A 20,989-nucleotide genomic window follows, 5' to 3' on the forward strand; every position below is an offset into this window, starting at 1 on the left:
CAGCAATACACACAAAACCCCAAGATAGGGACAAGCACGAGTCAGTAAAGAGAGAACAAATAAGTGAAGAAAGTGATGCTGGACCAGAACCAGGTGCAGTTCCTGACTGAACTCGGCTAGAATTATCAACCCGCCTTGTCCCTGGAGAGGGAAGCTTAGCAGAATGCCTGCAGAAGACAAATGTATTCCTTAACAGGGTTGAAAATGTGCTTACCCTACATTTGTGTGCAAAGAGAAATGTCTCTTCTTTCTTTCTTCCTTCCTTTCTTTCTTTTCTTTTCTATTTCGTGCTTTATTTCTCTCTTTCACCAGCCCGATCTTCCTCACATGCCTCCACTCACTGGTTATGGGTGCCATCTGCAAGCTCAGCCCAGCCATGCTCACTCCCTCCATAATAACTCTTTCTTTTGGATTGTGCCTAGTATTTCAAATGTCTCTTTTTTCTTTCTGCTCTTCTCTACGATAATGTTTAGTATGATGGGGTGCAGGGGTGGAGGGGGTGTTGAGAAGGAGCTAGATCCTTAGGTCCTTCTGCTATCCCCTGGTTCTTCCAGCATCTACAGCATATTCCTCATCCACCTGGCCACTCCCTGTTGATACCTGTAGCTAAATCTTTTGACTGAAGAATGTAGGCTCTGTCCCTCTCTGTGCATTTGGGGGACCTGCATTTGGGTTCTCCCTGCTACCCAGACCCCCACCTTGACCCTCACTGACACTAGACTCCTGACGTCTGACTGCAAGTGCTTTTCTATCCCAGCCGTCAGCTCCAAGCCCACGTTGTCCCTGAAGTAGCAAGCCTGCCAGCTACCCTCCTGCTCCCTGTTCAGGTCAGAGGGGAACGTTGAAAACTTCTGAGGCCCATGATTGCCAAAGACACCTAGGAAGCCAAGTTCAGTCCCTCCCTCTTTGCCAACCACGTGACACAAAGACTTGTAGTCTGCCCTGGCTTCCCCACACTGGGAACGTCTGACAGCTTTGTTCTCCAGGTCTCAGGTGGCAAGGACAGAAACATCTGTCTCCAATCGCAGCCTACCTACGTATCACACTGGCTCCGTTCTGCAATTCAGCCTGAAAAAGTTACTAAGAGCAGATGCCTCCCAACATCTCCCCCACCCCCACCCCCACCCTCACCCCCACCCTCACCCTCACCATCTTCTCCCCTCTCTGCTTCTCAGGCGGCGGGCTGCTCACAGGCTCTGCGCAATGGCCTGCACTGTGCCGCTGCGGAGAGGCACATGTGACCAATCGCTATTTTATGCTACATCTCCCTTCTTGGGCAACAAGCCTCAGAGCTCAGGCTTGAAGTAGAAAAGTGTCAAGAAGACATAATTTTAAAACCGAAAAATCAAAGAGAGTATAAGATTTGCAAAGCATCATCCTCTAGTATATTTAGTTGGATTTACATGCAGTTAACTGATAAATCTGAATTTGATTTGGTCCTCAAATACTAGGTTTTGTTTGTTTGTTATGGTGGGTTTGTTTGTATTTTTTATCAAAGTCTAAAGATCCAGAAACCAAATATACCTCAACCAAATGACATTAATGGACTATCTAGTAACTACAGAATAACTATGAAGAAACCATTATGAACTTGCTTAACACTTTGTATACTGTCAAATTATTACTGCCATAAAAAGCAAAGATGACTTTCAGATATAGAAACCAGAAAGAAAAAGCAGGTGGTGACTCATTAACAAATATAAAGACTATAAAAGGATCTTCCTGGATAGGGACAGGGTAAGAATTTTGTGTTTGCAAATCAAAGTCACCTGGAGATTTCATAAAAGTACTTGAAGATTGTTAAACTGACATGTTATACCATAAGCCCTGTATTTTTTTGGAGGGGAGGGATTATCATTTCAAGATATCTATACTTTCAAAACAGAATACCCAGAAGGTTCTGGTAAAGAAAATTCAACAGAGCACCCTGTGAAACTTCTGGGTTTAATGGTAGACTTAATTTTAAGAGTGGGTAAGAAAAAGAGTTATAGGTTGAGCAATAAAGAAGACTTTGGTCTTCTTCATTGTCTGACAGGCAAGGTAGAGGGGTTAGCAAACAGAAGTGAAAGAAGAGGAGATGCTGAATCACCTTTTACTTAGCGATTCTGCATGGTCTACATGTGGAAACCATATAAATTGTCTATAAGCAGCAAGCTCAGGAGAGCCTGTGAAACTAATCCCATTAAACACCTCAAGCTTTCTGCATAAAAAGGAGAAAGGGCAAGGAAGGGTGGTGAGCGTAGATAATGTCTACTGTAGGATAGGCAGTCCTGGAAAAACTAGTTCTAAATCTGTTACCTCACCGACCTATCCCTGCTTTATTGGTCTTTGTATGCACTACTGTTCAAAAATCGCCTGTTTATAATTAATAAATATGTATAAATGTTCTTCAAGTCCTATGGCAACACCTTAAAATAATTCAATGATATATAACATCTTGTGCCTTTCTTCTCAGAGTGGTCATTCTGAACCTCAGCTCCAGCCACACATTTGAATGACTCAGCAAGCTTTAAATCGTACTGATGCAAGGCCCTATCCCACATTAATTATTACAGCCAGGTGCGGGTAGGCATCCCTCGTGGTGGGTTCAAGCAAATGGTTCCATCCGAGGATCTATCAGGCTGACAGGACCAGTCATGGGTTTCTAGATCGCATACTATTAGGATAACGCAAAGGCCTTAGGCCAGGTGTGGCCAACAGTTTTTGCCCCAGGCCAGATTAGAAAGAAAATTTTTTTCACAGGTCGGACGAAATATTAAAACTAAAAAAATGTTGTGGAGCGTCGGCCTGGCGTGCGGGAGTCCCGGGTTCGATTCCCGGCCAGGGCACACAGAAGAGGCGCCCATCTGCTTCTCCACCCCTCCCCCTCTCCTTCCTCTCTGTCTCTCTCTTCCCCTCCTTCAGCCAAGGCTCCATTGGAGCAAAGTTGGCCTGGGCGCTGGGGATGGCTCCATGGCCTCTGTCTGCCTCAGGCACTAGAATGGCTCTGGTTGCAACAGAGCAACGCCCCAAGATGGGCAGAGCATCGCTCCCTGGTGGGCGTGCCGGGTGGATCCCTGTTGGGCACATGCGGGAGTCTGTCTGACTGCCTCCCCGTTTCCAACTTCAGAAAAAGAAAAAAAAATGTTAAATACAAAAATGATTTGTTTAAGTAAACAAAATTTTATAATGTAATTTGTTTATGAATAAATGTAAGTAATTTAGTACAACAAATTAACAAAAAAACTAATGTGACATGTTAAGGCACTTTGCATCGCCTATTATTTTTTTAATATCTGGCTCTATACTTGTAGTAGCTATTCTTAACACAGCTTCTAAATGTAAATCATTCAATCTTGATCTTGTACTTTTATTTAGATTCATTAAAGAAAAAGTTTGTTCACAAATATAAGTTGAGCTGAAGATTACTAAATATTCCTTGGCAACTTTTTTTAAATTCCCATATTTTCCATTATTCAATTGCTTATAAAAATTGCACAGATGAGTACAAAAGTTGTAAATCTTTATAGTGGATTTTTTTTTTTTTTTTTGTATTTTTCTGAAACTGGAAACGGGGAGAGACAGTCAGACTCCCGCATGTGCCCGACCGGAATCCACCCGGCACACCCACCAGGGGTGATGCTCTGCCCACCAGGGGGCGATGCTCTGCCCCTCCGGGGCATCGCTCTGCCGAGACCAGAGCCACTCTAGCGCCTGGGGCAGAGGCCAAGGAGCCATCCCCAGCGCCCGGGCCATCTTTGCTCCAATGGAGCCTTGGCTGTGGGAGGGGAAGAGAGAGACAGAGAGGAAGGGGGGGAGGTGGAGAAGCAGATGGGTGCTTCTCCTGTGTGCCCTGGCCGGGAATCAAACCCGGGCCCCCTGCACGCCAGGCCGACAATCTACCGCTGAGCCAACCGGCCAGGACCTTTATAGTGGAATTTTTAAAAAAAATAAAGAAGTATCGCGAATCCATTCAACCAGTTATTGGAAGTTAGCCCTAGATTAGTCACACATGAAAATCTTTTCCGCATATCACTATCTTCTTAAATATCTCGATTTCCAATAATCAAAGATGCTTCTGCTTTTGAATAGCTGAGATTTTAACTTTCATTGATGTACAATGGTTAGATATCATAGTTTATGTATAACGATTTAAAAGTACCACTTATTTCATTTCCACAGTGCGTCATACGGAGAATATTAAAAATTTAATTACGGGCCGCATACACTCATTACAGGGGCTGGATCCAGCCCGTGGACCGTACGTTGGCCACGCCTGCCTTAGGCAGTTGACCTGAATTCTTCAAAATGATGAACTAAAAAGAGAGCCAGGTTGTAAGAGCATTTGATGCTTTGCCTTTCCTACAGGTGCAAATAAGCCATGCGGCTCGTGTTTACATTGGAACATCTCTGTCCGCCTCCCTTTCCAGCCAGGTTACTGCTCTTACTAATTTCAAGTTTACGCTTCCATGGAAATCATTTCAGACTTGTACACACTCCCTCTTCCTCCCTCTCAGAGTCTCCAAAGGTGAGCCACTCCGGGGTTTGCTTGTCAATCATTTTTGTTGTTGTTTTAACACAAGCGTTGCTAATCTCAGCCAGGTTAGTATGCACGGACTCACTGCCATGTTCTTGCAAGAAAATAGCATGCCAAGAACTATGAAATGTCTCTCTTTTGGTTGGATTTTGCACCCAGGAAGGCAATTCAACAAAAAAACCTAATCTAAAACAAACAATAATCATTCTAGTACTCTTGCCCTTTGTTAATAAATGCCTCCGAGGGCCTGTCCGGCCATTCCACAGGGAGCTGCCTAAGCAGACAGATGTCGACCAGCCGGGGCTTCGCCTTGGCCGTAGCAATATGCGTGTTAGAAATCGGAGTCCTGACCGCCGAACCCACCCCCCCCAGGTAAGTCGCTCTTCCTCTTGTCTGTGCAATTTCACTGAGGGCGCTGGCACTTTAAGGTCTACTTCCTCACAGCAAAGTACGTGAAAAATTCTGACCCACAAAGATATGTAGCCTTGGAATTTAAAGTTGGAAAAAAGGTAAGGGTGTGCCTGTGAGTTTTCTAAAGAAACCAGTTGCTGTTTCCAAGGATTTCTTTGAAACAGGCATTCAGATGTTTAGGCTGAGATAGTCTTTCAGTACATACTTGGAATTCAGAAACAAAACTGATTTTTACCAGCATGTGATAAACCTGGGTTTATCAGTGTCTAACGTCTGAGAAGTTCAAAGTTAAGGAAATGAATCTTTCCCACGCTCTGCCTCAATGTCTAATACTTAACTACTAAATCCATCACCCATTTGCACCCACACTGGGCACAGGTTAACCAGTTTTGCTTCTTTTCCTTGACATCCCAAGTCGTGTCTCGAGGCACACACTTTGTCCTTTGGATGAGGGTGGTGTTTCTTCCATTCTAGAAGGATCACCATAGGGTAGCACTAGTGGCCATGCTTCCAGCAAAAAAAAAAAAAAACACACACACAAAAACTTGCTTTCTCTTTGCTTTGATCCTAATTAGAACCACAAAGCCCATGCCTTGTCAGTCTAGGAAATATATCAACCAGACAATACTAAACGTCTACACTGTCTCCAGAATTGCAGGAAAACAGACCTTTGTGAACCCACCCAGCATGATCTGATTTGATGATGGTCTTGAAATATTTTGGGCTTCAATAAGCTAGCTGGGGGCAAGTATTTTCCCGAACACTGTCCCTTGGCCCAGACATAACTGTGATCTGTGTCCAGTTCTTCTTTGGTCATTTGACTCTTGGTTTAACGAAATTCTTTTCTGACTCCGATGTCCATCTCAGCATACCTTTGCCTGCCTCTTGGCTGCAGGGCAGGCTGCCTTTCTGTCTGGCCCCCAGGACACGTGGCTTGCTCAAAGGACTTCGCTGCCAGGAGGAGACACACGAAGGTGTTCCACAGACAAACAAGGGCTTGAGCCAAGTGCTCCACCAGGCTTTTCTTCATCCCAACTCTCTTTTCTCCCATGTTATCTAAGAAGCATTGTTCCACTTAGATAGTATGTTCATTTACTGAGCATCGTGTAAAAGGGGAGTTGGGAAGCCAGTTCCTGAAAGTTGCTTTCGCCCTCTTGTACTTACTCTGACCCTTTCTTAAGTTAAAAAAGTAACTTTAAACAACCTGCATTCCTGGACTGTGACTCCTGCTGATTAAAAATGAGAGGCTGTGGGGAAGGCTTCAGCTGCTTTGAAGTTTGTACCCCCTGGGTCCTGGCCACGCTCTGCTGCTTCAGGGAGGACCAGCAAACCCCCTTGGCTGGCCCCAGCTCCGAGCAGCTGCAGTGTGCAGCTGGACTTGGCTTCGTGCGCTCCTGCTGCCATGCCCTCGCGAGTTTGTTAGGGTTGCCCTGCTCTGTCTACTCCCTGTCCTGCCCTTTGGTATAAGCTTGAGGTCAAAATAGAGTGTCCAGACCAGTCCTGAAGTGAGACACATAGTTCAGCCAAAATCTAAAGTTGCAAAGAATTTTTAAAAATACAGATTGTATTAGAGTGGAGCAGCAGACGTCCCAAGCTCAGTTGAAGGGGGTATGAGCTACAAACTGTCCGTGTAAGCCTGGGCGAGCCATTCCAACCCTTTGTACCTTTGATCCCTCATCTATGAGATGGTGATTGTATTCATTTCTTGGTATCACAAACTGGGTGGCTTTAAATAGCAGACATTTATGCCCTACCCTCTGGAGGCTGGAAGTCCAAAATCAAGGTGTGGGCAGGGCCACAGTCTCTCTGAGACTCTAGGAAGGGTCCTTCTTAGTTTCAGGTAGTGGCCAGCAATCCTTGGTGTTCCTTGGCCTGCAGGTACCTCATTCCAGTCCCTGTCTCTGTCATTACATGGCCATCTTCACATCCTCTTCCCTCTGTGTATGTCTATCTGACTCTAAATTTCCTCTTTTCTTAAGGACACTGTCATATAGGATTAGGGTCTACTCTAATGACTTCAGTTTAACTTAGTTTTTCTCTGCAATGAGCTTCTTTGCAAATAAAGTCATAATTCTGAGGTATTTGGGATAGAATTTCAACAATTCAGCTCTTAACAGTGACAATGATGCTATCTACCTAGTTTTTTGTGTAAGTTCTAATATCATACACGTCATGTACTTACAACATCTGCGCCTGCCACGTGGTAAGAACTTGATAAATGTGAAATATTCTTTAAAAAGAATAACATTGTCCCACCTATGTATGGAATAATGCAGTTCCTGGTTTTTTCTGATTTACTTATTTCACTTCGTATAATGTTATCAAGATCCCACCATTTTGCTATAAATGATCCGATGTCATCATTTCTTATGGCTGAGTAGTATTCCATAGTGTATATGTGCCACATCTTCTTTATCCAGTCATCTATTGATGGGCTTTTTGGTTGTTTCCATGTCTTGGCCACTGTGAACAATGCTGCAATGAACATGGGGCTGCATGTGTCTTTGCGTATCAATGTTTCTGAGTTTTTGGGGTATATACCCAGTAGAGGGATTGCTGGGTCATAAGGTAATTCTATTTTCAGTTTTTTGAGGAACCACCATACTTTCTTCCATAATGGTTGTACTAAAAGTGAGACTAAGAGACATTGATAAGAGTGTAGTGGTTACAGGGGGAGGGGGGAGAGGGGAAGAGAAAGGGGGAGAGGAGGGGCACAAAGAAAACTAGATAGAAGGTGACAGAGGACAATCTGACTTTGGGTGATGGGTATGCAACATAATTGAATGACAAGATAACCTAGACATGTTATCTTTGAATATATGTATCCTGATTTATTGATGTCACCCCATTAAAAAAATAAAATTATAATAAAAATAAAAAAAAAGAATAACATTGCTATTACTTTCACCTTGATATGTTTTCCAGTTTAGGAGAGGAAAGGAAGGAGTGACAGTCAGCAGCATTCAGGGGAAATCACAGGGCTGCAGGCATTTCATCTTAAACTACAGCTACTGTGAGCTGTCAACTGTCGGAGATTTTCAGTGATCATTTATTTACAAACATGAATGTGTCCTTGAGAACAGGTCATAAAGAGAACATCATCTCTTATGCTTCTCAAGGTAGAATAGAAATGTTAAAAACCACTGTGCTGATAGAATCATAGCTCATAGTGTGGATCCTGGAGCCAGGTGACCTGAGTTGGGTTCCGGGATCCACAATTTGCTAGCTATGTGACCTCAGGCAGAGTCCTTAATTTCTCTAACTCAGTTCTTCACCAGAAAAATGGGACTAAAAATGTGACCTGCTGGGAGAAATCCCTGAGATACAAATGCGATGTGCTTAGCCCAGTGATAAGCAAGTATTAATTAAGTGTGTGGTGAGTCTTGCTTATCTTTTTCTTTTTAATTTGTAAATAGCAAAAATTTTGCATGGGTCAAAGATTAGAAAAATAATGAAATATACATTAAGAAGTCTTGATTTCCCTGTTCACAAGTCTTCATGAGACCTGTGTGACTGTATGTAAAGTCCTTAGAACACTTCCAGCACCCACCCCATTCTTCCCCTCCCCTGTAGGTAACTACCATTCCAAACTCAGTCTTACTCTCTCCCTTTCTTTTTAAAAAGGATTCTATACTGCTCACAAAAATTAGGGGATATTTCAGAATGAATATGAAGCAATAAAAGAAGAAGCATTTGATTCTTTTTTTATTAAACAAAACATCAGACAAGCAAACGACAAGTCAAAGAAAGTTGTTTAGTTATGCAAATGAGATGCAAAACCAACTTTTATTTCATTGGTGAAAGTGCACTAGACAAAAGGCTGAAAGTCCTGGAGTATCTGCACGTCCCCTGATCCCCTAATTTTTGTGAGCAGTGTGTTATGCATACTGCCTTGTACTTAGCTTTTTACTTTTCAATACATTCTGGAGACCTTTCTGTATCAGTATACAGGGAACTTCCTCATTCTCCTCAAATCAAATTTATTTTCCGTTGGTGGCTATACTGTTCAGATAACCTGTCTTTTATTGAATGTTTGGGTTGCTTCCAATCTTTTGTGCTATAAACAATGTTGCAATGAATGGCCTTATTCTTATATCCTTTTGCAAGCAGATTATCGTACCTGAGGGCTAATTCCCAGAAGTGATATAACTGGGTCACAAGGTAATTGATCCCCTGTCTGATGTAGCAGGAATTGCCCCATGGACCTGTGCAGTTTCATTTTGCACTTTCACCACTAGTATAATGATAATACAAGGAAATCAAAGGATAGATTATGCTCACAGATCAGAAGGATTAATATTGTTAAAATATCCTTACTACCTAAAGTAATATACAGATTCAGTGCAATCCTTATTGAAGTACCAATGACATTCTTCTCAGAATTAGAACTAACCCTAAAATTTATATGAAACCACAAGAGATTTCAAATAGCTAAAGAAACCTTGAGAAGGAGCAGAGTGGGAAGTATCACACTCCCTGACATGACACTATACTACAAAGCTGCGATAATGACCATGTGTGGTGTTGGCATAAAACCAGATGTAAAGGTCAATGGAATAGGACAGAGAGCCCAGAAATAAAGCCTTGTTTATATAGCCACTTAATCTACAGCAAAGGAAGCAAGGATGTACAATGGGGTGAAGATAGTTTTTAATAAGTAGTGTTGGAAAATTGCAAAAAATAAAATCAGACCACTTACTCATACCATATACAAAAATAAATTACAAGTGAATTAAAGACTTAAATGTTGGACCTAAACCCTTAGAACCCCTAGAAGAAAACATAGGCAGTAACTCTTTGACATCACTGTTAGCATGGATGTATCCCCACAAGCAAGGGAAACAAAAGGAAAATTAAATAAATGAGAATGTATCAATCTAAAAAATTTGGCACAGTGAAGGAAACCATGAACAAAATGAAAAGACAGCCTACTGAATGGGAAAAGAAAGATATTTTCAAATGATGTATTTGGTAAAAGGCTAATATCCAAGAAATATGAAGAACTCTACAATTTAACACCAAAGGAAAAAAATTAAACAATCTAGTTAAAAAATGGGCAGAGAACCTGAACAGACGTTTCTTCCAAGAGGACATACAGATGGCCAATAGACACATGAAAAGATGCTTACCATCATTAATCATCAGGAAAATGCAAATTAAAACCACAATAAGATATCACTTCACACCTGCCAGAATGGTTATCATGAATAAATCAACAAATAACAAGTGCTGGTGAGGATGTGGAGAAAGGGGAACCCTTGTATGCTGTTGGTGGGATTATAAATTAGTGCAGCTACTATAAAAAAATGAAGAGAAATTCCTAAAAAATTAGAGGTGCCATATAATCCAGCAATTCCACAACTGGGTATTTATCCAAGGAAAACAAAAGCACTAATTTGAAAAGATATGTACACATCCTCATGTTCAATGAAGAATTACTAGTAATAGCCAAGATATGGAAGCAACCTAGGTGTTTGTCAATAGGTACATGGATAAAGATGTGGTCTATACATCCAATGGATTATTATTCAGTAATAAAAAAGAATTAAATCTTTCTATTTGCAATAATATGAATGGACCTAGAGGGTATTATGATAAAGTAAAATAAGTCAGACAGAGGAAGACAAAAACAATATGCTCCCAGTTATATGTGGAATCTAAAAAGACACATTAGATGAATAAACAAAACAAAACAGAAACAGACCACAGAAGATGCTGATGGTTGCCAAAGTGGAAAGGGTGGGGTGATGGGGAAAAAACAAAAAAAAAATTTTAAGTGAGATTTCCTTCTTTTTTTTTTAATGGCTGAGTATAAAGGAAATATTATCTTTTGCAACAGCATGGATAGATTTGGAGAGAATTATGCTAAATGAAATAAGCCAATCAGAGAAAGACAAGTACTAAATGATTTTATTCATATGTGGAGTCTAATGAACAAAATAAACTAACAAACAAAATAGAAACAGACTCATAGATACGGAGATTAGACTGACGGCTGTCAGAGGGGTTCGGGGTTGACAGGCTGGGTAAAAAAGGTGAAAGGTTTAAGCAAAGAAAAAAATTCATATACAGACAACAGTGTGGGGATTACAAGAAGAAAAGTAGGTGGGGGAGGTGGAGGAGGGTAGAGGGGCACAGGGGTGAAGAAAGGAGACTTGACTTGAGGTGGTGAACACATAATACAATATACAGGTGATATGTTATAGAACTGTACACCTGAAATCTATGTAATTTTACTAACCAATGTCACCTCAAGAAATTCAATAAAAATAAAAAAATAAAAAAGCCTTTAACAAAAAATTTTTTTAAAAAAAGAAGGATGACTGTTTCCCCACAGCCTTCCTAATAGAGGCCTAGGCCCACTTTTTGTATTTGCCAATCTTACAGGTTTTACAAAATGGTAACTTTGAATAGTTTTAATTTGCCTTTCTCTTATTGAGTCAGAATTGCACATCTTTTCACATGTTTAAAGGCCACATGCATGTTTTTCTTTGTGAACCGTCCATGCTTTTTGTTCATTGTCCTGCTGGGTCTTGTCTTTCTTGTAGGGATTTCTGTGATCACTTTATAAATCCATCTTTGGTCTCTGCTGTGAATTACAAACATTTTTTCCAGTTTGCTATTCCTCTTTTGGCAGTATAACTGACACTTTTAGTGCAGTCATCATTTTTGTGTTGATTTTATTTTTCACTTTTCAAATATTATAGTTCAGAAGCAGTCTTAGACTGGGGCTTGGAAACCCTGAGAATGGCCAGATATGTGTCCCCTGGGGAGACAGCCTGGCTTTGAATGCTAACGTAGTCACCACGTATACTCTGCTGGGTAATGTGAGGAAGATTTCTTACCAGCTCTGTGGCTCCGTTCACTCTCTTTAAAGTGCGATAATACCAGTAGTATAGCTCATAGGACTGATGTAAAAATTAAGTGAGATAATGAGCAGAAAGGCTTAGAAGAATTCTCCTTAGACATCTCTCCTCTCTCTATCTCAGTGTGTGTGTGTGTGTGTGCGCACACACACACATCCTCCACCTGGTAGACTCAGGGGAGTCAGCCTTACACATAGTACTGAGGGGCTCGCAGCGCAAGTGTCTTTATATAAACCAGCAGAACTTGGACGGCTTTTCTTTTCTTTTCTTTTAGTTACAGAGACACAGAGATAGATAGATAGAGGGACAGACAAGTAAGAAAGGAGAGAGATGAGAAGCATCAGTTCTTTGCAGTATTTTAGTTTTTCATTGATTGGTTTCTTATGTGTGCCTTGACAGGGGGCTCCAGCAGAATGAGTGACCCCTTGCTCAAGCCAGTGACCTTGAACTCAAGACAGTGACCTTGGGCTTCAAGCCAGTGACCTTTGGGATCAAGCCAGCTACCATGGGGTCGTGTCTATGATCCCACATTCAAAACAGCAGCCCCACACTCAAGCTGGTGAGCCTGTGCTCAAACTGCAGGAGCCACACTCAAGCTGGTAACCTCAGGTTTTAAACCTGGGTCCCCCACGTCCCAGTCCAATATTCTATTCACTGTGCTACTGCCTGGTCATGCTGAAACATGTTTTAAAATTAAATTTATTGGGGTGAAGTTGGTTAATAAAATTCTATAGGCTTTGAGTATACAATTCTGTGATACATGATCTGAATATTGCCTTGTGTGCTCACTCACCACCCAAAGTCAAATCTCTTTCTGTAACCATATATTTGAACCCCTTTACCCTTTACTACACCCCACACCCCCTTCCCTCTGGTAACCACCATACTGCTGTCTGTGTCTATGAGTTTTTGTTTGTTTGTCTTGTTTGTTGAACACATTTTTAAAGTACCACATCTCTTCTGAGAATATTATAGCACTATTTTACATAACCTCCCTTACCTCCTCCAGTCCTATAACCCTCTCGCTTCTCTTGCCCTGCATAATTTTCCTTCACAACTCATATGCCTTAACTCATACTGCACACTATGTTTTCTGGTAGATGTACTTGTTCATTATATCTCACCCATTAGAATGTAGGCTCCATGACGGTACAGATGCTATCTTGTGGCCACAGCCACTAGAACAATGTATGTCACAGAGTGGGCCCTCCATAAAGCTGTTCAATGTTGCCTCTTCACTGAGACTTAGGAAATTGAGAAAGGTCCTGAGAAAAATTAAGAGTGTTAGACACTGCTGCTTTCATCTTGGTAAATTGCATGAACTAAATAAACTGGCAGATTTATGGGTCAAGAATGCAGTCCCAATTAGCTTATATTTCTCCACTCAAAGGAGTCATATTGTCTTATCTATTGACAGAAAGATTCCTTCCTCCAGCAGGTGTTTTCCTGCCTGAACCTACCCACATGAGTCCTGGCAGGGGAGCTGCTCCTGGGGTTTTCTTTTTCTAAAGCTGGAAACATCGTGGCAGGGAGGTGGAACTTGGCATACAGCAGTGATCCTTTATTTAATGTATTTCTGGCCCCGAGTTCAACGCCCCACCATGTTGATGCACACCACTTTGATCTAGGAAGTGGTGAGCAAGCTGAGTTTGAAACATTTGGAGTCAGATTCCACTTGATAAATTCATATTTCTTCTAAGTATTAAAAAAGTGCTTTCGAATACTTCTCCACGCAGTCTAATAGCCCAGCATGGAGAAAGGCAGAGGGTAAGTGTTGTACATGCACAGTCCTTGAGCTGTAGAAGATTATCTGCCTGGTGAGTCAAAGGAGCAAGGGAGGGGGTGTTGAGCTAAGGAGGAACTATCCAAGATCACTCATCTCCTTTCTCAATATTGATGCAGTGCAGCACATTTCTTGTGCATAATTTCTTAGCCCTTATTAATAGCTCCCTCAAGTCCTGCCTTTATTTTACCTCCAAATATCCAGGTACCTGCTGCAATGGAGACTAAACAGCCAGGCAATCATACAATTTTCAGTTTAATTTCGCTTATTTGACATTATTCGCTTGTAAGTTTGAAATACATCCAGGCAAGAATGAGATTGTCCAATTGATATCTTATACCTGGAGCTGCTACACTTAAAAAAAAATCAGCATTCACTCAAATGTCCTCATTATCTCAAAATGTCTAAAAATCATGAGACTAGTACAACCAGAAATTATTGGGTAAGCGATAATTTTTAAATTATTTCAAAGAGGATGTAGTGAGTTGAGGGAGAGGGAAGGCGGCACAAGAAATGAACAAAATTGCAGGGCAGAAATGCGGATTCTAAGTCCAGGTCTTTTTCTTTCTTTCTTTCTTTCTTTCTTTCTTTCTTTCTTTCTTTCTTTCTTTCTTTCTTTCTTTCTTTCTTTCTTTCTTTCTTTCTTTCTTTCTTTCTTTCTTTCTTTCTTTCTTTCTTTCTTTCTTTCTTTCTTTCTTTTTTTTTGTATTTTTCTGAAGCTGGAAACGGGGAGAGACAGTCAGACAGACTCCGGCATGCGCCCGACCGGGATCCACCCGGCACGCCCACCAGGGGGCGACGCTCTGCCCACCAGGGGGCGACGCTCTGCCCACCAGGGGGCGATGCTCTGCCCCTCCGGGGTGTCGCTCTGCCGCAACCAGAGCCACTCTAGCGCCTGGGGCAGAGGCCAAGGAGCCATCCCCAGCGCCCGGGCCATCTTTGCTCCAATGGAGCCTCGCTGCGGGAGGGGAAGAGAGAGACAGAGAGGAAGGAGAGGGGGAGGGGTGGAGAAGCAGATGGGTGCTTCTCCTGTGTGCCCTGGCCGGGAATCGAACCCAGGACCTCTGCACGCCAGGCCGACGCTCTACCACTGAGCCAACCGGCCAGGGCTCTAAGTCCAGGTCTGTCACCGAGTTTCCAGTTTGGGATAAGTAGTATCACCTTCCAGTTTTAGTTTCTCATCTGTGAAACAGAACTAATAGGATTAATGAGAAAATGAGCTTTAAACATTGTCTAGTAAAACTAGTAGATAAATAGAAGAAATTGCTTTATTAAAAAAATATTTATTGAGTGCTACGAACTGAATTGTGACCCCTTGCCCCAAATGTGTATGTTGAAGTCCTAATCTCTAGTACCTCAGAATATGATTGTATTTGAAGATAGGGTCTTTAAAGTAGTTATTAAGGTAAAATAGGGTCGTTATAATGGGCTCTAATTGCATATGACAGGTATCCTTACAAGGGGAGTGAATCTGAACACAGAAACAGAGAGAGGAAAGACCATGTGAAGACACAGGGAGAGGCTAAAGCAAAATCATAATACGATCATCTAAGTAGCTGATGAATACAAAAAAGATAGAAGCAGACCATCCCGGTGAAGATGACCACACTAATACTGGACAAACTAGAAAAACTAGATATTGAAAAACTCTATAGAAATATTAATAGGTAGAGCCTAGAGTAATTCCTGAAACCAATCATGAACCAATCAACTCAGTGACATTTTCAGGTCAACTGTGGCCTCAATCTTGTGTTATTTTGATATAATGAGCACTCCCCACTTGAACAACACCCTTTCAGATTTTATGGATATCCACCAGATGTTGCCAACAGGTGTTTCTCAACATTGCATGAACATGGAAATCACCTGGCATACCTTTTAAAAAATATTGATGCCTAAAGCCTGTCCCCAGAGACCCTTATTTAAAGCCAGGATCACAATGTCACAATCCCTGTGTTTAATATCTGAGGGCTATCATATGCAAGTAATACCAAAAACCAATGCTATATAGATCATAAAGGGGAATCAGCCATTGCTCCTTGATGAGACCTGTTAGTTCCAAATGCCACCTTAGTTTTATGGAAAAGTTTTAGCAGAGAATTTCTTAGCCATATGATTTTTTTTTCAAGTTTTTTTTTTAAGACTTTATTCAATTTTCAGAGAGGAGAGAGAGAGAGAGAGAAGGGGGAGTAGCAAGAGAGAGAGAGAGAAAGAGAGAAGGGGGAGGAGCAGGAAGCATCAACTCCCATTTGTGCCTTGACCAGGCAAGCCCAGGGTTCCGAACTGGTGACCTCAGTGTTCCAAGTCGACACTTTATCCCACTGCGCCACCACAGACCAGGCATGTGAATTTAGATATACACTAGAACTCAGACTTTCAGGAAAGCAAGTTGTTTAAGGAGTTTTGACAGCCTGTGTAATACATTTTAATCCATGCTTTTAAAAGATTGATGTTCTTTAGGCCTCCTCATTTTCTGGATGGTGTAAGCAAAAGTCAGCCCTGCAAAAAGGTTAGCTCCCGTCATGAACCCAAACTTAGTAACAATCAATTCTTGCACAAATTCATTGTGGGATGTTCAGCGGGAGATCATAGCCTAGAGACATACAGGACTGTCCAAGACAAGATGATCAAGAACTTCCCCTTCTTTCACTTAGTTATTCATTTATTTGTTTAAAAGACATTTACTGAGCACCTTCTACTTTCTAGGCACGTGGTATATACACGCTGAACAAGATTTAAAAGTTCCTCATCTCACTGATACTTTTATCTAGAACATGAACTCTGCTAGTTTGGGAATCATGGTTTTTATTTTACTTTGTTTTGCTGTCTTGCACACCATTATATCTTTGATGCCTAGAAAATTGTAGGCAATTAATAAATACATGATGAATCAATAAAGGAATGGATAATGAGTAAAATCATTACAAATGTGCTTATGATATAGGAAAAAACCAAATGCTATAGGAATATGTACAGAAAAGTAACTTACACAGAAGATTAAAGAAGTTTCTCAGGGAAAAAAAATAATAATAATATGTCCAAGATGAGCTCAGTATGGTAAAGTAGAAATAATAGGTTTAAAGGCCTGAACACAGAAGAAAGAGTAGCTTATCTTGGAAATTTCAAGTTCAATATGGTTGGAACTTTGATGGAGAAACATGAAGTTGCAGAATTAAGAAGGAGATAGCCATGTACAGTTTTCTAGGCCATGTGTCTTAGTTTCCTATTGCAGCTGTAACAAATTGCCGCAAATTAGTGGCTTAAAAAAACACAAATTTATTATCTGACAGTCTATAGGCCGGAAGCAAGTCTCACTGGGTGAAAATCAAGGCACCAGCAGGGCTATATTTCTCTCTGGAGGCGCTAGGGGAGAATTCATTTTCTTGCCTCTTCCAGCTCCTAGAAGCTGCCTCTATTTCTTGGCTCATAGCCTCCATCCATCTTCAGAGCCAGCAACAGCTGGGGAGTCCCACTTCATGCTTTGAATTTTGCCTGCCTCTTCTTCTGTCTTCACATCTCTGTGAACCACTCTTCTGCTTTTGAGTTAACATTGTTGGAACGAGCCCACCCGAATAATACAGGATGATCTCTTCTTAATCACATCTGCAAAGTGCCTTTTCCATGTAAAGGAACATACAGTATTCAAAAATTCTGGGAATTGGAACATAGACATCTTTGGGGTCATTACTCTATTTATCACACCATGTTAGAAAATTTGAACTTAATCTTAAAAGCAAAGGGAAATTAGAGAAAGGTTTTTGGTATGGGAATGGTAAGATTAACTATGCTTTTTTTTAAAAAAATCTCCCTGGATGATTTATGGAAACTGGATTAGAAAGAAACTATTGTCATCTGGGAGAGATGTAATACCAGTGAAGACCAGAACAATGTCTACATTAGATGATGTGAAGGATGGATGGATTTGAGAATCACTTAGGAGACTATGTTTTAGTAGTTGATTAGATATGGGAGATGAACCTGGGGGATGTTGGAAAAGACAAGTAACATCCCTAAGTCTCTAGTTAGGGTGACATGCTGTTTATCAAGAAATTAAATTCAAGGGAGGAGCAACTTTGGGAGAAGAAGAAAAAGAATCTGTTTGGGAGGCATTGAGTTCTTTGAGCCACAAAGACATTCAAGTGCAGATGTCCAATTAGGAGTTATATCCAAGAGTTTAAAATTCAGAAAAGATGTCTGGACTGCAGACTTATCTCTGGGTGTCATTAGCATATACATGGAAACCAAAACCCTGAGGAAAGCATAAAGTAAAAAAAAAAAAAAAAAAAAATCCAAGGACAGGACTTTGGGAAAAACAGCCTTTCAGAGACTATCAAAGGAGGAAGAACCTTCATGAGGATGTTAGAGAAGAGGTCAAAGGAGAAAAAAGAAAGGAAAGGAGTCTAGTGTCATTCAGTCCAAAGGAAAGGCATGTTCTAAACAGCAAGAGTGGGAAGGAGTCAACAAGATAAGGACTGAAAGAGCCAAGTGAGCCACCTGGAAGTCATCCTTGATTTCAGCAAGAGTAATGTCATTGAGGGAGGAAGGTTGAGCCATGATTGGGAAGTCAGGGACAAGAGATCAAGTTGCAAACTATTTTTTCAAGAAAGCTGGCAAAAAGATAAGAGAATTTGGGAGGTAGCTAAAGGGGCACGTAGGGCTGAAAGAGGAGATGAGACTTTGTGTTTTGGTTGAGAGAGAAACAGATATACGTTTACAAAAGTTTCTTTAAGCAACCCTGTGAAGGGAGATGAGGATTGCTGAGAAGAAATGTAGAGTTCAGAAAGAGTATACTAGTTGCTCATTTATCTGATTGTTTAAGTTTAATGTCAGACAATGAACATATTATATGAAGAATGGAAAGGAGCTGGACATGAGGGAGAGATTTAAATGGAGGAGATATTCAAGGACATCCTCAAAGAGGAGCTGGGATCTAGGGCTGTGACATGTTCGACCTCGTCATCCCCTGGAGTTGGGGGCTGCACTGTAGAAAAATGGGTGCCTGCTCAGGGGCCTGGGGACAGGAAGTGGATAGGATTTGTGTTCGGTGGCTTCTGTTTGGGCCTTTTTTCCTGTCATTGAATGAGAGGTGGCATTGCACCCAGAGGAGATCTAAATGGTAAACCAAGAGAGAAAAAAGTTCGAGGCCACAGAAGCCCTGCTGAGCATTGGGTCTGGGGAGGGAAGTGGAGGCTCCAAATGCCAAAATATAAGATGTGACCATGCAGAAAGAGTAGGACAGGTCCTGCAGTGGAATGGGAAGTGCTACACTGGTGGCAAAGCTTCCAGTTTAGGAAATGGAGAAGGCAGAGGTGGGGGAACCTGCTTCCTGAACCACTTGCTCCGGCAAGGGCTGAGTTATCTGGCTAAGGGTGCAGAGAACCCGGCAATGCCGGGCTTCACCAGGCAGTCTGAGGGGTACAAGATGCAACGAAGGTTGTAGCTTCAGTAAGTTCATAAACAAGTTGGAAATGTAAGACTAATCAGTGTAAGACACCTTGCAAGACACCTGGCTCTTTTTCTTCATTGCCCCCACTTTTGTTGTTGTGAGGTTGAAAGTTAAGTTACAAACTCAGTGCAGAAATTAAAAACGATGAGCTGAAAATACAAAATGGTACGTGATCAAGTAATCAAGTAATGGGAGATATAGTAAAATGGTAAGTAGTGTGATTTGGAAAGGGGGGAAATAGTAAATAAATTGAACTGGTTAGTGAAGACTTCTTGGAAACAGGCACACATAATGGCCATGGGAAGTTGACATGTTCTGTTATCTTAGTTATGACCTAGAGCCAGAACAAAGGAATGGAACTCCATTGCCCATAGACTGCAGAATGAGCCCCTGGAGTGAATGGACGCCATGTGACCCTTGCCTGAGACAAAGGGTAAGCATTCAGCCCTATTCCCTGGTGACATCCCCACGTGGACATTGTATTGCCAACATCTCCAGGGAAATGACTTCAAGGATCCTTCAACCAAGTTGCAAATAAAGATCAATATCCAAATGGATATGAGTAACTGTGCTGGGTAATGTGAACGGGACACGCATGATAAATGAGTGTCATAAGGAGTCATTGGGCTGTTCATGCATAAGGAACCACCAGCCCAAGACTGTGAGCTGTCCCTTTAAAAGTAACATTAGTGACAGCTTGTATGGCTCCCATCTTAAAACCATAGACTCAACGGGGGTTTGGAGGGCTGCCGTGGTGTGGGTGCACTTTTAGGTCCTAATCCCTGTTTTGGAATGCAAAGTTCTAACGTGTCCAGCTGGTTTTGTGCAGTTTCGCTCACGGAGCATTGAGGCCTTCGGACAATTTAATGGGAAAAGGTGCGTGGACAGTCTGGGAGACCGAGAGGAGTGCGTGCCCACTGAGAACTGTGAGGATGCTGACGAGGGCTGCGGAAATGACTTCCAGTGTGATTCAGGCAAGCCCTGCACTCCGCCTGCTTATTAGAGGTTTCTGTGGGCACTTGTGGGTAAAAAAGAAGACGCACACTTCTAGGCGCTCATGTTTCCAAGTGTGAAATGGGCCCCCAAGGCCCTGGCCCATTGGCTCGGTGGTAGAGCGTCGGCCTGGCGTGCGGAAGTCCTGGGTTCGATTCCCAGCCAGGGCATACAGGAGAGGCGCCCATCTGCTTCTCCACCCCTCCCCCTCTCCTTCCTCTCTGTCTCTCTCTCTTTCCCTCCTGCAGCCCAGGCTCCATTGGAGCAAAAGATGGCCCGGGCACTGGGGATGGCTCCTTGGCCTCTGCCCCAGGCGCTAGAGTGGCTCTGGTCGCGACAGAGCGACGCCCTGGAGGGGCAGAGCATCGCCCCCTCGTGGGTGCCACGTGGATCCCAGTCAGGCACATGCGGGAGTCTGTCTGACTGCCTCCCCGTTTTCAGCTTCAGAAAAATACAAAATAAATAAATAAATAAATAAATAAATAAATAAATAAATAAATAAATAAAAAAGAAAGGGGCCCCCAAATGGGCCATCAATAGATTCTGTATATTCTGTGGTCAAATGTATGTGTATTACTGCCCCTCCAGCACTGAATTGCATTTGATGACTTCAGAGAGAGGGAAATTGGCATTAGACACATTGTTTCCTTCCTGATTTTGGTCACAGGCAGGTGCATAAAGAGGAGACTTATGTGCAACGACGACAATGACTGCGGAGATTATTCAGATGAAGATAACTGTGAAAGGGAGCCCCGCAAACCCTGCCGAGACAGAGTGGTGGAAGAGTCTGAGCTGGCACGGACAGCAGGCTATGGGTCAGTATTCCACCTGGGTGTTCTGGAAGAAGGTGAATGAGAGTGATGCCCATCTCTCCTGCCATGCTAAAGCAGTACAGGGTTTGCATTGCTAGAAAGCATAGCCTGTGGGTCTGTTTTCTGCTTGAGTTATGTTTGAGTTTGAAAGAGGTTAAGTGC

General features: G+C 42.1%; 1 protein-coding gene across 1 annotated transcript in view; it reads left to right on the top strand.

The window, feature by feature from the left end:
- Positions 1-4,735: 4,735 nt before the first annotated feature.
- Positions 4,736-20,989, top strand: part of C9 (complement C9) — a 44,585-nt gene continuing 28,331 nt past the window's right edge. Inside the window, exons 1-4 of the mRNA XM_066378623.1 lie at positions 4,736-4,888; positions 19,350-19,455; positions 19,852-19,996; positions 20,683-20,830. Coding sequence (XP_066234720.1) covers positions 4,803-4,888; positions 19,350-19,455; positions 19,852-19,996; positions 20,683-20,830 — 485 coding nt within the window. The 5' untranslated portion in view covers positions 4,736-4,802. The remainder of the gene's footprint in view (positions 4,889-19,349; positions 19,456-19,851; positions 19,997-20,682; positions 20,831-20,989) is intronic.

The sequence above is a fragment of the Saccopteryx leptura genome, chromosome 1 (genome assembly GCF_036850995.1).
Source record: "Saccopteryx leptura isolate mSacLep1 chromosome 1, mSacLep1_pri_phased_curated, whole genome shotgun sequence".
In the NCBI taxonomy this organism is placed as follows: Eukaryota; Metazoa; Chordata; class Mammalia; order Chiroptera; family Emballonuridae; genus Saccopteryx; species Saccopteryx leptura.